The sequence below is a fragment of the Osmia bicornis genome, chromosome 16, assembly GCF_907164935.1.
Source record: "Osmia bicornis bicornis chromosome 16, iOsmBic2.1, whole genome shotgun sequence".
Taxonomy (NCBI): domain Eukaryota; kingdom Metazoa; phylum Arthropoda; class Insecta; order Hymenoptera; family Megachilidae; genus Osmia; species Osmia bicornis.
Genome location: NC_060231.1, coordinates 7,686,008 through 7,701,441, shown reverse-complemented (window position 1 = coordinate 7,701,441; position 15,434 = coordinate 7,686,008). Strand labels below are relative to the sequence as shown.

At 40.9% G+C, this 15,434-nt stretch overlaps 3 protein-coding genes across 5 annotated transcripts; 2 read left to right on the top strand and 1 right to left on the bottom strand.

The window, feature by feature from the left end:
• Positions 1 to 1,033: 1,033 nt before the first annotated feature.
• LOC114872208 (GTP-binding protein Di-Ras2) lies at positions 1,034 to 8,112 on the top strand. Of its 3 annotated transcripts, none has more exons than XM_029179193.2 (4): positions 1,034 to 1,123; positions 2,119 to 2,325; positions 3,271 to 3,489; positions 3,835 to 8,112. In XM_029179193.2, the coding sequence occupies exons 2-4, from the start codon at positions 2,188 to 2,190 to the stop codon at positions 4,066 to 4,068; spliced, it is 591 nt and encodes a 196-aa protein (XP_029035026.1). In that variant the 5' UTR covers positions 1,034 to 1,123; positions 2,119 to 2,187; the 3' UTR covers positions 4,069 to 8,112. The 3 variants fall into 3 exon arrangements, with proteins under 3 accessions (XP_029035026.1, XP_029035029.1, XP_029035027.1); XM_029179196.2 differs by having other exon boundaries at positions 1,044 to 1,123; positions 2,115 to 2,325; XM_029179194.2 differs by having other exon boundaries at positions 1,051 to 1,140.
• LOC114872200 (doublesex- and mab-3-related transcription factor A2-like) lies at positions 8,112 to 12,744 on the top strand. The gene is made up of 6 exons (XM_029179181.2): positions 8,112 to 8,191; positions 8,274 to 8,332; positions 8,422 to 8,540; positions 8,623 to 9,499; positions 10,468 to 10,707; positions 10,833 to 12,744. The coding sequence occupies exons 4-6, from the start codon at positions 9,296 to 9,298 to the stop codon at positions 11,466 to 11,468; spliced, it is 1,080 nt and encodes a 359-aa protein (XP_029035014.1). The 5' UTR covers positions 8,112 to 8,191; positions 8,274 to 8,332; positions 8,422 to 8,540; positions 8,623 to 9,295; the 3' UTR covers positions 11,469 to 12,744.
• A 495-nt stretch (positions 12,745 to 13,239) lies between these two features.
• LOC114872189 (parafibromin) lies at positions 13,240 to 15,255 on the bottom strand. The gene is made up of 4 exons (XM_029179147.2): positions 15,116 to 15,255; positions 13,665 to 14,932; positions 13,455 to 13,596; positions 13,240 to 13,380 (listed from the first exon to the last, which is right to left on the bottom strand). The coding sequence occupies exons 1-4, from the start codon at positions 15,244 to 15,246 to the stop codon at positions 13,344 to 13,346; spliced, it is 1,578 nt and encodes a 525-aa protein (XP_029034980.1). The 5' UTR covers positions 15,247 to 15,255; the 3' UTR covers positions 13,240 to 13,343.
• Positions 15,256 to 15,434: the final 179 nt, after the last annotated feature.

Sequence of the window (15,434 nt, the reverse complement as noted above, 5' to 3'; positions counted from 1 at the left end):
TCATACTAATTACATTAAATTAATTAAATTTATAATACTATGTAATCATGAATTACTAGGAGTAATCGCAAATGGACTTATGAATCAATAGAGAACGAAGGCAGTGATGTTATTACAAGAAATCCAGTGGTAAAAGACTATTAGGTATTATACATTGATGCATTAGTGATTTTATTTTAATAAAATAATTGTGGCTGTGGTATATAAGAATTTTATAATAACTGATATGTAAGAGATTTATAATAACCGTACAAGCTATATCATATTGATGTCAGTTAGGTTATGAGGCACTGTAAAGAAAGACACGGTACAAGGTATTGACATCGACAACATTGATAAAGCAATAAAATAGTACGTATACTTCATTTTTTTTTTTATTTCTATAATTCATTAATCCTGTAAAAAATAATTCCTCACAGATCCTTGTTTAGTTGACACGAACAGTATTTTTTAGGAGCTGCAGCGGCATCCTTAGCTTGTAGAATACAATTGGCCGCTCCTCGATCAAACCAATTTGCCCGAATTTTCCCGTCGAGTTAGCATAGACCTCTTGCAAGAAGAAAATCCTGAAAAAAGGAAGCAACGAAATTTGAAATTACACATACCTAGCGTGCGTGTGCACCGGTACACGAACGTGCTATTGATTTTCCTTAGCACTTTTGGCGTAGTGCGCACGTACCTAACGCACATACACACGTTTTCCCGGTGGAGTGGGGCGAGCCCCGATACGGAGGGCGTGCGCTTCGTTTCCCTTCGAAATCGTCAAAGTTCATGCAACCGAAAGCCTGGAGAGTAGGCGAATATGCTGATCCCGCTGGTGGATGGAAATCGGATGCAACACCCGTCGATCGATTCGCAAATTAACAGTGGTCGTTAACGTGATTCAACGTTCGAAGTAACATCGGAAATCATTTTGGGACACCTGAGAAGATCGTTGCCCGAGAAACATCCTTGGATAGACCAGTTGTTATCGTCTCCGACCGGCGGCTGGAGAAATCTTCTTGGCTGGCACGTTGCCTGCACGATTAAGGGTGTCGTTCACGGCCCTGTCGAACCTGCACGTCCTCTTGAACCGAACGTCAAGCCTGGTGTTTACTCCAGGATAATCCTGAGGCAGAAGAAGGTACAGCAACGATTTCGGTAACTCGTCCAGTCTACTCGATTACAGATCCAAGTGATTTCTTAGACGAGAAGGAGCCACGTGAAAGTGTCATCCGCTCGATCATGTCCATAAAGACGGTTTATCGCTTGCAGATCCTTCGCGACACCATCGCCGGGTCAATGGGATCGTGATCTTATCGCTTAATGGGACTCGTGACGCGACGATGTTTAACCGTGGTCGTGGTTCAGAATTCACTCGACGATAATTAAACTATTCCGCTCTCTGCTGGCTTATACCGATTAATATATTATTTCATATATTTTTCGAAAATGATCGGTCAGCAACTTGTTGAAGCTAAATGTAAGAATTGTTGAAAATCTGAAAAAAATTTGTTTGAACGTTCACGTTTGAAGTGGATATTGCGGTGAATGTTATTTGACAATGACAAGGGAGCTCAGTTTGAAATATCACTTGTTGAATTCATGTATGTATAGATGGATGATTATAGGTCATAAGAGGATTTGTGAAGTGGCAGGTATCGGGTCATCGTTTTTTTTCCGCTGGACATTTCAATGTTTGTACAAACACATTTATCCGTACCGTGATTGGACAATCTCTTTAATCCAGTGTTGAAATACTGTGCCTTTAATCGTGAAAATGATCTATTCGATCGACGAGTACATTGAATCATTTTAAAATAGAAGAACACGTGGTACGGCTCGATAACCATGCATTTAGTTTCCTCGAGTTTTGCTTAACTAAATTCAAATGTACCTTACAAATCAATTTCAACGATCAAACTAGAATACAGGTATATTGGCATTCGGTGCCTTTTTCTCTTTGTACGACCAGCCAACTGGAAACTGCTCGTAGGAGTCAAAGAGTGTAAATACGAGCCAGCAGAGGCGTAAAAAAGAAAAATAACTCGGTTGCAGAGAGAAGGGTTGCTGCAACCTTTTCGCAAAAAACCGTGGGCGTACGAATCAATTTTGCTTTGTATGTTGTGTGGGAGACAGATTTAAACGATCTCGCAAAAGGGACCCCGTGTGGCGGGGGTTAACATCGTCGGGACGGCAGATGTCAGGATGCCGGAGCAGAGTAACGACTACCGCGTGGTGGTGTTTGGAGCGGGTGGCGTTGGCAAGAGTTCTCTGGTTCTACGTTTCGTGAAAGGAACCTTTCGCGAGTCCTACATCCCGACAATCGAGGACACCTATAGACAGGTAAGTTCAATAAAAACGTATCAACCCCTATTTTGCATTATGTAAAGGGTTGTAGAATACGTACGGGTATTGCACGATCTTGAAATTTAGACTGCATTGTTAATACAGTGAAAGCAGCGGTATCGGTCGACTATTAATGGCACTAGTGACGTGGAATTGTATGAGGGAGACAACGCAAGTAGTAGAGGAACGTCATGTATCGGACAGTGGTAATAGATTTTCCAAATCAGATAAAAGCGTGTATCGTGACGTAAAACGGTGACGTTTTACCGATGATTCATACATGATGCAAGATCATTGCTCTAATCGTTCATCTTTCAACCATTATCTCGTTCCGTAATCGTGAAATCCACATGGAACTGAGCCCCGAGTAAACAGTTTATCTTCTCGGCAAATTTTTTTTCTCTCTTCTATTTGCATTTCAAATTCGTTCTCGATGTTGCCACACGATTCGCCTAGAGACTGAGATAATATGGTTAGTTTAGAGATTCGATTCAAGTTGTTTGAATACCTTTTACTTTCAAATGATCAATTATCATTTTGATTATTTCACAAATAATGATTGATGTTTCACTATTGAATATTTTAATGCATAATGCGACCCCTGTCGATAAATATTTCTGCCTAACAATCGCAATTAGTATAAAGAAAATTCTTTTCTAGGTTGTAAATTAAATTTATAAACGGCGCTGCAACGAATATCGCACGATCGATCGATTAATTGATAGTTTAGTTTATCAACGATTTCGATTAATCGGTTGTTCGATATCGAACAGTCTATCGATCGAGGTAAGGAAAAGGAATTTAAATTATTCGGTAATCGATCGATGCGATACTAAATACAAAAGAAGCGTCGTCGGTGAAATTGTTGAGACCCGTGCTGTGTGCGCGAGAAGAAGCGTGACGAGCAGGAAATAAATCGGACAATGCGCTGCAATATTTCAGGTGATAAGCTGCAACAAAAACATATGCACGCTTCAAATTACGGACACAACGGGGTCTCATCAGTTTCCCGCGATGCAGCGGCTTTCTATTAGCAAAGGTCACGCCTTCATCCTTGTATATTCGGTGTGCTCACGGCAAAGCCTCGAGGAACTACGACCCATCTGGGCCATTATTAGAGAGCTTAAGGGACAGGACATATCGCAGATACCTATAATGCTGGTAAGACCTACTTTTCTCATACTCTCGTTATTTTCTTGTTACCTCTCCTATCGTGATTTTTATATTTCTAATATCCACCACTATTTGTATTATTTTTTTTTTTCACTACCATGCATAGAGCGCACAAAGAAACATCTGTCTATTTATATAGCTATCGAGGAAGAAGCTATGGAGCACAAAGGTGTAACATTGTAGTAGAGAAAAAAGAATTTTCCGAAGGTCACCTGTTCCCATGGTTTAAGGGCTAAAGAGCATTGTTTATGTCTTTTTAAACGCTTTTCTAGATGGCTTTAATCAGAGATCTTTTTTTTTTTTTTTTTTAATATTTTCCAACACCTCCTGTAGGTGGGGAACAAATGCGACGAGAGTCCATCGGTACGCGAGGTGTCGATAAGCGAGGGTGCAGCGGAGGCTGCGAATTGGGGCTGTGGATTTTTGGAAACGTCGGCGAAGACAAATCACAACGTGAACGCCCTGTTCCGGGACCTGCTGATGCTCGAGAAGAACCGGTCCGTTTCGTTGCAACCAGTGCAGAGCAACAACGCGATCAGCTTGAAGGAGAAATGCTCTGTGATGTAACCGACTGAGAGGAGGGAAGCTGGAATTGCAGATTGTCGTTGTCGTGGTGTATACGGTACTTAAGCGAGATCAAGGCAGAAGACGAGCACTTCTGTACAGAGAGCATTGTCGTACGTTTTTCGACCTGGCGTGGCATCGTCCACGGTAGTCTCGACACGACCACAGAGTATTTCAAGTAGGATAACTTTGCACGAGCGAAAGGGACGACAGAGATCTGCGAATACACGAGTAAGGTGTATCTTAATGCTCTGTGATCGTTCAAGTAATCTCTTGGAGGAGTTTCCTCCAACGACCGTCAGATGTAATCCTCTAAGAGAGCTGTTGTTACAATGATTGTGCCAGAGCATTAGATCCGCCTTAGTAACATCTCTTTTTAATCGAACAACGTACTCTATACTATTGATAGATTTTTTAATTTTGATACAGAGCGACGTTACGTTAGGTTTCACGAGACCAACGACGCACGCGTTCTTCATTCTGTACCAGTGTTAGCTCGTTAGTCGAGATTCATCGTAGGAGGGTAATCGAGCGTACAATTTTTCACCATTCGTTCAGCTATCTCGAGCTTATTAGACGAAAGGGACGCGATCGTTCCGAACGAACGAACCAACACGATTTCGACGAGCGATCGTCCCTTTCGTGACCAACGAACAAAGCGGATGTTTCTTGAAAGAGCGGTCAGTAGAAAAACGCGATTCGACCACCGCGTGGCTGTTGATAAGCAACAGAAAACACGTGTGTCTCGCTCTTTCATGAAAAATATTGTCGTGCTTCGATGTCCGAGACTACTGCGTGGCAAATTGGGACCGGTGTCGCACAGTTTCTCGGCGAGAAGAGAAAGAGAAATCGAGGCGAACACGCGAATGAATAAACGACAAAATTAGATAAAAAGTTGTTACGATATTGGTTTTTGTTGAATAGTTGTAAGGTTTTTGTAACGACGCTAATTAGGATTTATTACTCGACACGTCGGAAGATACAGAGAGATACACACACACACACACACGTACAAATATATACGTACATATACGCAAGGCTTGCGCGCACACACATGTTCATTAGGCACTCGCGTTTCCCCGTGTTGACCCAGATTTTAGTATTTCCTTCCTGTATGTCTTACACACGTAGACCGCGTACGTGGTAGTGTTTTTACGAGGAGACGCTAATTAAAGGGACTTGCCTCGAAGGGCTCGTTTTTTTTCTCATTCATTTTCTTCGCGAAACTGAACTTGAACAACACTAGAGACCAGCATCGAACGTCGGTCTAACTTTCAAAATTCACTAATAAACGCTAAGAGTTTTGAGAATTGCTAGTCATTGTATCTCGTAGAGTTGGAATGTAAATAGAGCAGTACTGTACGTAGCTATAATTCTCAAAACTTTCAGAGTGTCTTTATGATTCATATGTTAATGCTTGCGAGGTACGAGTGGATAAGAAAGGGTACGTAATCTGGTCGACAGTCTGTATTTGCTTCTTCTTCTTCTTCTTCAAAGACATCAACGAATTACGGTTCCAGCCATTTTGTAAACGGTTCAGCTTCGCCACTTTGTCCACTCGCGCCTTCCTGTGATAGCTTTAAGGGATGAAATACCACGGTCGAAGCGCAATCCCGTCGATATTAGGATTTGATAGAAAAGTGATTAGTATCATTATCACCGCCACTACGAACTACCGATGTTAGCGATTATTTTACAGAACGTACGAAGGAATACATATCCTATGTAACTGTTGAACGTACGAAAAGATTGTTAGTAAACAGATACGCGCGTGTACCATAAACACAGTATAGTAATCAAGTTCCCAACAAACGTTCTCCTGCAACTCTGTTTTAAAAGGTAGCTTTAATTCCTAAACAACCTGATGCACCCGCGTATCTGTGTATGAATGTATATACATATTTACAGTTATATTTAGAAGCAAGGTTAAATAGAAGTCTAGTCAAAGGCGAAACTGACCTTATGGAGTCTACCATCGGCAAGCTGAAAGAGCAGCGAAAGGGAAATAAAGCCATACATGTACACGCACACTACACACACACTATTTAGAAATCGACAAATCGTAATTCTCTGATTTTTTCGGGGCCAATCGGTGTGATTTACATAAATTGTGAGCTTCTTCTGCGCGATACTAGGCGGAATTCTGTTCCTTTCGCGTCTTCGCACAATTTCACGGGCGTCACTTTGAATTTAATCCCTCTGCGATCACGACCTAATAGTCTATAATCGAATTTTTGACAACTTTTATCTGTGCTATGCCAAAAAGAGAATTCGATTTTCTATCCGCACCGAAAACAGGTGCCCCTTTTTACGAACGTTGGTACTCGTTTTTTAGATATTCGCAAAATAAACGCTTCGTTTTATACTTAACCGCCGATCGGTCGTGATCATCGAGGGATTCGTTTCGACGTATGCTCGCCTGTAAAACCGCTGAAACGAACGTTTCTTTTCTTTCAGTGTGTTCTTGTTAAGAATCGCACACTTCGTCCTCGTTCGTATAGGGCGCGCGCCGGCGTCGTTTACGCATGCGCGACGGTTCGGCGGTGCGCCCCGTGATTTTTTCAAACTTTTATTACCCGTCGAAAGCGAAGAATATTGAGAGAATATTGTACATCGAGAACATACGTTTTTTATCGAGTTACAAATTATCACGGCACGCACGACCATGAGAAAAAATGAAAAAACAATTTCGATGGATCTCGTACGATATTATGCTTTATTTTTTATTATGTGTCCGAGAACGTCCGGCGTACCTTGATACTTCAAACCTGGATCCGGGTTGCTATTGCTCCAGGACGAAAAGGCAGAATTAAAAAATGATTAGGTGAATGGTATTTACGTACTATAGAAATTGATAGACACAATTAGAGCGCTTGATCGATTCCGTAACAGTATAGAATCTTTTTTGTAAATACTATGATAAAAGAAGTATACTATCGAGACAGTGCGTTTCAAATAGATTCTCAAAATTTCAAGAGAATCGTTATTAATGTTAATCATATCTATTAAAGAATATAATAAATACAATTATACAATAAGTAATAAAAAAAAAGAAAGTAAAAAGCGTAGGTAAGAAAGGTGGAGGGGGTAAGCAACTTAATTGCTAACAAAATATTCAGAGTTCGATTCCCCCCTATGGGGGCGCAGTTTTTTCTTCTAATCACGTTTTCTCTTCCTAGCGTAATCAATTAAAGAAAGTTTTAATATTTCCGTTTTTAATTAACATCTTGAAGCGTGTTAATTTCGTCCTCGGGCAAAAACGGCTTCCGGATCGGATGAAGCGGTCGTTCGTGCCAAATTAAAAAGATACGTTATCCGTTATTTATGGGAGTTTTACTTAGGCTTAAGCTTGTTGTTAAGTGATGATGGATTTTAAAAGACAACAAAACAGAAACACACTTCTGTCGATCGGGCCCGTGTCGGTTTGTGATCGAGGAATGTTAAAGAAACTACTGTGAAAAAAATAAGGCTTGCCCACCTCGCTTCCTGCAAAAATCCAGTGTATAAAAAGAAGTTTTATTAACAATTAAGCGAACAAACAAAAGATATTGAAATACGAACGTGCAAAGGTGGGAATATTGAAAATATGAGGGAAGTTTCCTGGGGGAAAAATAATTACAATGAAAAGCTAAATCATATCATATCATAATACCATATCCAAATCGACTCAGGTACAAATGTACAGAATAATAAAAATAATGAAGATGTTATTGAAAACTAACAACGAACTCGATCACAATTCCCATGGCTACCGATGAACTTGAAAAGTTAAAAGAAAAAAAGGTTTAATTCCCGCCTTTGGATCGATCGTTTGTCGAAGAAAACGAAGGAATCACATATCATGGCTGCGCGTTCCACTGTGTATACAAAGCAGGAATGCGTTTAGAATGGCACAAAGAATGTTTAAATATTTAGAGAAAATGAAACAGAGTCCGATATCGAAAATGGGTTCTCGTTCATTATTATCCACACTCAAATCGTTAACCGGCTACGAATCTGTACTCGTGAAGATAAAAAAAAAGATAAACTGCGAATTATACAATCGAATTGATTCTTGGCAAATTTATGTCTCTTCTCTGCAACCAGCCTTCTACTTCCGGTCCTCGTCGATTCCTCACCTCTGCTGGTATCTAATACATTATTTAACATTATCAATACCATTATATCTCTTTTATTTTTCTAATAAATCTTTTATTTTATTTTTTCAGTTTACCAGAGTAATTTTATATTTTGGAGTAGAAAATTGTTACATACATAATGTGGACAGGTATTATTTTATTTGCATTTTCTTTTCAAATAGCATTCGTATGGAAATATTTATTTCATTCTTCTTTCTTTTTAATTTTATTGAAACAGGTTTCTTCCTTCAAACATGGAGAATCTTCAGTTCTACACGTTATTACAAGAATAGGAAGAGAAGAAGATGACTGCAAACTGAAAGTTTAATTTCATTAATCATATTCTTAATAACATTGGTAATATAATTATCATTTTCATTATATCAAGATGTTAAATATCTTTTTGCTGCTATGTTTCTTTTTCTTCTCATCGTCATAGATGCATGAATCCCTAAAGAAATGAAGCATGTATCGATCGAATCAAGAAAAAAGTGTACGAGAAGAATCATCTTGTCACTCCAGCGGAAAAATGTCTTCTCTGGTTACTCTTGGTGTCCAGGAAGCACGGTCAGAGGAGGCCGTATCCCTGTTGTAGCGAGCAACCAAGTCACCGAAGTAGGAGTGGCGAGGAGAGCAAACATTCGGAACCAATCGTCGAGAAAGGGTGGTCCAGCGAATGTTTGTTCAACTTGCTTCACCGTGGCTATACTGGAACCGCGTTGAGAAGAGGAACGCGTGCAGAGCCAATCGCACGACACCGCAGGGAAAATCAAAATCTTAGGAGCGAGATTTTCTTTAGGCGATGCTGACAAACTCAGTCAGGGATGAACAATCGTACCGAGACTTTAGTTGCTTTGCGACACAATATCTTCTAATCATTTGAATATATTTATTAGTATTTTATATATATACACTTCTGTGTCTAAAAGAAAGAGGTTTTAAACTACCTTTTATACAATCATTTCCTTTTGGGCACAGTGTTAAGTGTAACGACTGAAATTAAAACTCTGTTGTATCATATTTTTCGTTTTTAATTTTGTTAGAGAATTGTGACTGAGAAGATGAAGGGACTAGTTTGAGATTGAATAGATTTATTGGTGATCGATTAGAGTATGCTGCGTGGAAAGAACAAGAACAAGGTTGCAAACGAGGAGGAGGAGAGTGAGGTGAAACAGAGGAGACCAAAGTGTGCTCGTTGTAGGAATCACGGTTTGATCTCCTGGTTGAGAGGTCACAAACGAGAGTGTCGTTATCGCGAGTGTCTCTGCCCGAAATGTTCTTTGATTGCGGAGAGACAGAGAGTGATGGCTGCTCAGGTAAGACATCCTTGCAAATAAATAAAAATTTAACGGTATAAAATATTTAACAGAACGATTAAAACACCTGTGGAACTAATTAACGAAGCATCTGACCCTGAAGCAATGGGGGAAATTAGAAAGAAAAAGGTCAATCTCCATCACCTTCGGTATTTAGCTCGGCTAATTCGCCCTTCGTTGTTTTGCAGAGAAGAAAAAAAAATGTAATTATCGTCGACCGATTAAGCGTGAGCCTTAAATGAGCCTGATGAAAGGGGAGCCAATAAGCGGATTCAGTTTTCGTTGCACTTGTACCACTCGATCCTAGAGCCTCGTTCACCCTCCATCTATGTTGGGAAAACAGTCGATCAGTCGAGGGAGAAGAGGAATTAAATCCATTAACGCGCGGTGTAGCGTTTCATTTCTGTTTGCATAGACATTATGACACTCGATACGTAGCTCGTCGAGGGGACTTTTGGATTCAATCGATGTAAAGCTGGTACATCCGCGACTTCTCAAAGAAACAGCGTGAATTCGGAAAGCATTGCGGTTTAAAACGATGCAATTCAGCTTTTGGAACCTCTGATATAGTTAATTTATTCATTTTCTGTAAATGGAGATTGATTATAGTAACATTGGTTTAGATTTTAGAGTAACTCGATCACATTACTTCATCTTCTCTCATAAAATCTAAAAGAGGGACCCTCTGTTAGGCTTCCTCAATAATCCCGACGATGTGAAACAATATAGTGGGTGGTCCAGTCGGGAATAACGCGTGCCAAATGGTCCCATATGTATCTCTATTGACATTGCCCGTTAAGAAAACACATATGCAGTATCGGCTAAGCGGCAGGTCCATTTATAAATCCAGGAACGCAGTCATGATCTGATCCGACTTCATTTTTCACTGCCAACAATCTTTCTCTTTGTCTACATTTCCACGTTAACGGAATTTAATCTGAATCGTTTCTTCTATTTTATGCAACAAGGTGGCCCTGAAGAGGCAGCAAGCAGCGGAGGACGCCATTGCCTTGAAAATGGCTAAAGTGGCCACTGGACAGAAGCTGAGTCGTCTTCCACCGGGGAAAATATTTGGAATGTCGGTGACTGAACCAAAGTCAATAATCAATGATAATAAAGAGACTGATTCGGGCCAGAAAGAGGAAGAGGAAGGGGCTGAAGATTCAAGGCAGGATTTCACTCAGATAAATCAACGTCAAGACTCTCCGGTATGTAAAAAAGGAAATATTTATTACAGAAAAGAAACAAACCATTAGCACCACTCAAACGATCTCAATCATCTTGCTTGTTTCAACAACAAGAACCTTCTTACTCGCCTCGTCCCCTTTTATAGCCGATCAACGAGAACGGATCCAAGTACAAGAGCTTGGTATTCAACAACCCAGAGGAGACAAAAGAGAGCAGTGTGTCACAGACCTCCGTGGAGACGTTGGCGCGATTGTTTCCCAACACAAAGCTCTCCGTGCTTCAGTTAGTTTTACAAAGATGCGGGCAAGACCTGTTGAAGGCGATCGAGTACTTCGCCAGCGATAGTTTTGCCATCAACTCGACCGCTTATGCCTCTGCTTTTCGACCACCGCAGACCATCGAGGAAACCAGGTCAACCGAACCACTCTCAGGAACTATGCTGGCTCCTCTTTACTCCAGCCTCTCCAGGAACATTTATGGAGACGGCTACTGTCTGCTGAACATCGTTCCTGATCAATTTCCAAAGAGTATCGTGACGGACACAACAGCCTGTACCTCTCTGCCCATCAAGACTGGTCAGCACGAGGAAGGGTTGGCCTTTAACGTTCAGTACAATAATTACTTCAACTCTGGAGCACAGCAGCAGCTGAGGGATCACGTGTACGCCCAGGTCACCGAGCATCTTCCTTCCAGGCCTGGATTTCTTCATTTCCCTCCTGTCATTCCTGGGATACCCTGCGTGCAACCAAATTGCCCTCAGTGCAGCTACAAGTTCCCTTAATTGTCTCTGAGTTTGTATACATTGACAACATGCCACTATTAAGGTATTGCTTTGACGAGATGAAACTGCTTCATAATATGATTCTCTGTATATTTGTATTTTATATAATCGTACAGTAGCGTTGCCAATGCATAGTGAAACCATTTCACTGCATTTTTTCATCGACTGTTCTCTTATTTACATTTACAACCGTGGCGTGCAACGATAAGTCTAGATTTTCGATGGATCTATGATGTGCCATGAGTCACCGTGAACACCTGTCGCGTGCATCAAGATGCGAGGATAGATTAGCGTCACGAATCTTGAAACGCTAGCAGGCTTATCGTGTGTGAAATTTACACGTGGATTTAACGAGCTTCGCGTTCTATGATCGGTAGAGCTTAATCTTCAAAGTTCAGCGAAACGAGCTGGGCCAAGCGAAGCGTACTCCTGTCACGCATCACTTGCTCCACTGCCTCTTGCCTCGTCTACCGATTGACCTTTGATCGTCGAGCGTGAAATAAAACCTGTTAGAGTTGTACCGAACGATCATCGTGACAGTTTTACGCATAACCAGTCTCTCTCGGTGATCTTTGTCGAGCGTATCGTAAACATGATTTCAGAGAAAAAAAGAGAAAATGAAGTTCAACCTTTTGCCAGAAATAATGACTAATCTACTTAATTTCTTTTGTAGAATGTTTTTCAATAATATTCCAAAAGAAAAATTTTACACTATAGCTGTTCGGTTTACTAAAAATATTTAAGGATTATGTTGTTATTGTACAATAACTGCAGGGTATACAACAAATTTCCAAGCCACGGTGGAGGCACGTAAATAGCCCGGTTATTTATACGTTATTTACAACACGTAGCCCTGGAGAGTTTATACAAAGGAGATATTTTGTTTAGCTGTTCTTTTAGACGGGGAAGGACGAGTTTTCTTTGGAAACTGGTTGGAAAGTTTCTCGCGGCGGCTATCGCGTACCTGCTAAACTAATAAAGCGGCAGTGATCGAGTTAGGAAGATTCAATTGTCTTTGTAAATAGCGCTGGATATCAATTGTCGATGCCCGGAAGCGGTTTACTTTGGCTCCCTTATCTGGAAGGTGATCCATAGGGAATCCTCGATCCGTCGTGCACTGAATTACAAAGGGTTCGACACCGTGCCAAGAACTGTGATTCAGTCAACGTGAACATTTTTCTTTCATTAGGGATTGGACAGAAAATAGACAGTCAGATACATGAACGACGTGTAAAGGTCTTTATTTGGTTCTTTAATAAACGTTCCACGATACATGTTACCGTGAACAATAACATTCTCCTCTTTGTTTTTGGTACGCGTACATTTGTAGGCGTTTAGTGGGGCGAAGGGGAAGGCGGTGAGTCTCCCTGGACGCCCTTAGCTCGGGTCGGCGATCGCCAGGTGACAACGGGATTTGGGACCGTTCTCGCTAGCGGTCCCCAAACGGGGTTATAGGCGTCCGGGGCAGGGATCGTCTGTCGTCAAACGAAAAACGCCCCTTTTTCTCTTCCTACACATTATGTGAATATAATATACCAACATATCACGCATTTCTTTTAAGAGTAAAATTAAAGATGATCACTTAAACAATAGGCACATCAGTTTCATGCTAACATATATAACGTTGAAGATATTCTGCTAAACGTTAAATGAGAATATTAATCTTGTCATTGAGAATACTGATTGAAAACGAATCAATGGAACTTATATTCGATGTATGCTACTATACTCTCGTGTGTAGTTGGACTGTTTCGAAACAAAACACACGTGATAAACTTTTGCATCTCTTTTTTTAGATATATATATATACATGTACACAAGTAATGTTTTCTTCTATAGTATGTACAATCATTTTTGTTTCTTCGCAAGTTCAATTTAGAATCGAAGGTGCGGCTTGTTTTTAATCATGTGTCTGTGAACAAATAATTTGTATAAGTTTTTGATCTTGTACTCGAGTAAGACTTTTTTAATCGTAAGAATACATACTTGTCGAGATGTTCCCAGAATACCATTAACGCAGCCCGGTCCAAGTGTCTTTTTGTTCTGCTCAATTCTATCACCGTCACAGCCCAACGTGCCACGTTCGCGTCCAGCCTCATTTCGTCGTATTTCAGATGAAACGCGCAAACTGTAATGATACGACAAACTTAATGCTGTTCATACAAATGAGCAAAGGAGTAATTACAGTATAAGTACTTTTTGAAAAGATTTCAACAGGGTTGCCATCGAAAGGCCAGCCCTTAAATTGCCAAGCTGGACCCATTACAAACACCGCGACGACCCTTTCCCAGTCTGCGTTTGTGAGTTTCTGGGGATTATCCACCACCCTGTACGGAACCGTCAGTCCGCCTTCCTTTCTACGTTGCAGGAGGACCTCGTTTTCTCGTTTAGAGCCCTGTGCTCGTTTCTCCTCGTTACTGACGTACTTCAAATCTTGAAGTATATCTTTAGAATTGTACATTGTGATCAAGGATGTGTTAGCACTTGGAATGATAATGATAGGAGTTCTGCTAGGCCGTTTGTTCTGTGCCGCTTGCTGCGGCGTGAGTTTGGCGGCCGAAGTCGGTAGGAGACCGGAATTGGGAGTCGCGGAAGGATTGGTCGGTGGTTTCCTAACTGCTGGATTGGTACCCTCGGTCACAGACTTCAGGGTCATACCGTGATAGGTACCCATGGTGTCGATTTTGAATCCTTCTGTTTCTTCCTTCTGCCTGATAAACCTTTCCTGATCGTAACGATTGTAGACGGCTGGCTGGGGTAACGGGCGCATAGGCGTAGAACGCGGGGTAACCATGGGTGTAGGTGCAGCAGGGCCTTTTTGTCTACCCTCCTCGCGAGCCTTGATACTTTGAAGTATAGCAAATATATTCTTCGCAAATATCTTTCCACTGCTTTGCAGAATGGTCGCGCGTGTTCTCCATTGCCTCTCCCTTGAAACTATGTCCTTGGTACCGTCGACGTCCATCAATATAACGCATAAATCAGATCCCATTCCAATATCATCATTTTCCTTGATAGTAGTACGTTTCTTGGCTAAACGTTTAGCCTTGATGGCTGCAATCTTTTCAACAGACATAGCCTCTGACAGGGATTTGATATTGTCCACTGTAACAGAGGCTTCTTTAGGAGCATCCAGCCTGGCTGCAAGCTGTTCTTTGACCTTCTGTACATGAGTCTCCTCGAAACGTGGTTTCTTGGAGGATCCACTTTCCAGTCCATCTTCGGCTGTTCTCTTTACTTGGGTAGGAATTTCCAGAGGAGCAGATTTGTCTATGGCGGCTGATGTTGCAGTTTCGCCATTGAGGTAGGCCAATAAATCTTTCCTATCAGGTCGACGTACAACTGGGATATTTTCTGCAGCTGCTTGCCGTACGTACACAGGGTGGGTGAGTTGCACATGTTTGAGTAAAAACAGCAGACATTCGAGGGTGTAATATTCCTTTGGTGTACCTTCCTTGCCAGATCTACGATAAAATATATTCTATAATCTCTATTCTCCTACATGAGGTTATTTTTCTTTATTAAAATATCTGCACACTTCTATTACAGGCGATTGAAAATTCGTGCAGGAAACTGTTTAATGGTGGAACCTCAATACAGGTTACAGCTGTCGATATTAATTCGCAATTAACCAAATGTACACTTACCCGTAAGTTAAGTAGTTTGTTTTCACATTTTTCGGCCAGGAAAACTCGCCAAATATAATTTGATTTTCACGTTCAATTATTTCCTTTTTATTAACGTTATATTGCCGTAGCAAGCTCAATGGATCCGCCATGATTACAAACTACAACCCCACCTTTGACTAATCTGACAAACCAAAAAGTAAATTACGCACAGTGCACCATTTATGCATGTTAATTTTTGGTTGTCAAGTTACAAACGTCAAATTTTCTCTATAATTCCAAAAGTTGAGGGCGTTTAAAAAGCATCTTGCAATATCTGCAGGTATCTCTTAAGAAATCT

Excerpts from the sequence above, each read along its gene's own strand:
- LOC114872208 (XM_029179193.2), top strand. The coding sequence starts at position 2,188 with ATGCCGGAGCAGAGTAACGACTACCGCGTGGTGGTGTTTGGAGCGGGT. Across the intron at positions 2,326-3,270 it reads TCGAGGACACCTATAGACAG|GTGATAAGCTGCAACAAAAA; the intron begins GTAAGTTCAATA and ends GCAATATTTCAG. Across the intron at positions 3,490-3,834 it reads CGCAGATACCTATAATGCTG|GTGGGGAACAAATGCGACGA; the intron begins GTAAGACCTACT and ends CACCTCCTGTAG.
- LOC114872200 (XM_029179181.2), top strand. The coding sequence starts at position 9,296 with ATGCTGCGTGGAAAGAACAAGAACAAGGTTGCAAACGAGGAGGAGGAG. Across the intron at positions 9,500-10,467 it reads AGAGAGTGATGGCTGCTCAG|GTGGCCCTGAAGAGGCAGCA; the intron begins GTAAGACATCCT and ends TTATGCAACAAG. Across the intron at positions 10,708-10,832 it reads ATCAACGTCAAGACTCTCCG|CCGATCAACGAGAACGGATC; the intron begins GTATGTAAAAAA and ends CCCCTTTTATAG.
- LOC114872189 (XM_029179147.2), bottom strand. The coding sequence starts at position 15,246 with ATGGCGGATCCATTGAGCTTGCTACGGCAATATAACGTTAATAAAAAG. Across the intron at positions 14,933-15,115 it reads ACAAACTACTTAACTTACGG|ATCTGGCAAGGAAGGTACAC; the intron begins GTAAGTGTACAT and ends ATTTTATCGTAG. Across the intron at positions 13,597-13,664 it reads TGTTGAAATCTTTTCAAAAA|TTTGCGCGTTTCATCTGAAA; the intron begins GTACTTATACTG and ends GTATCATTACAG.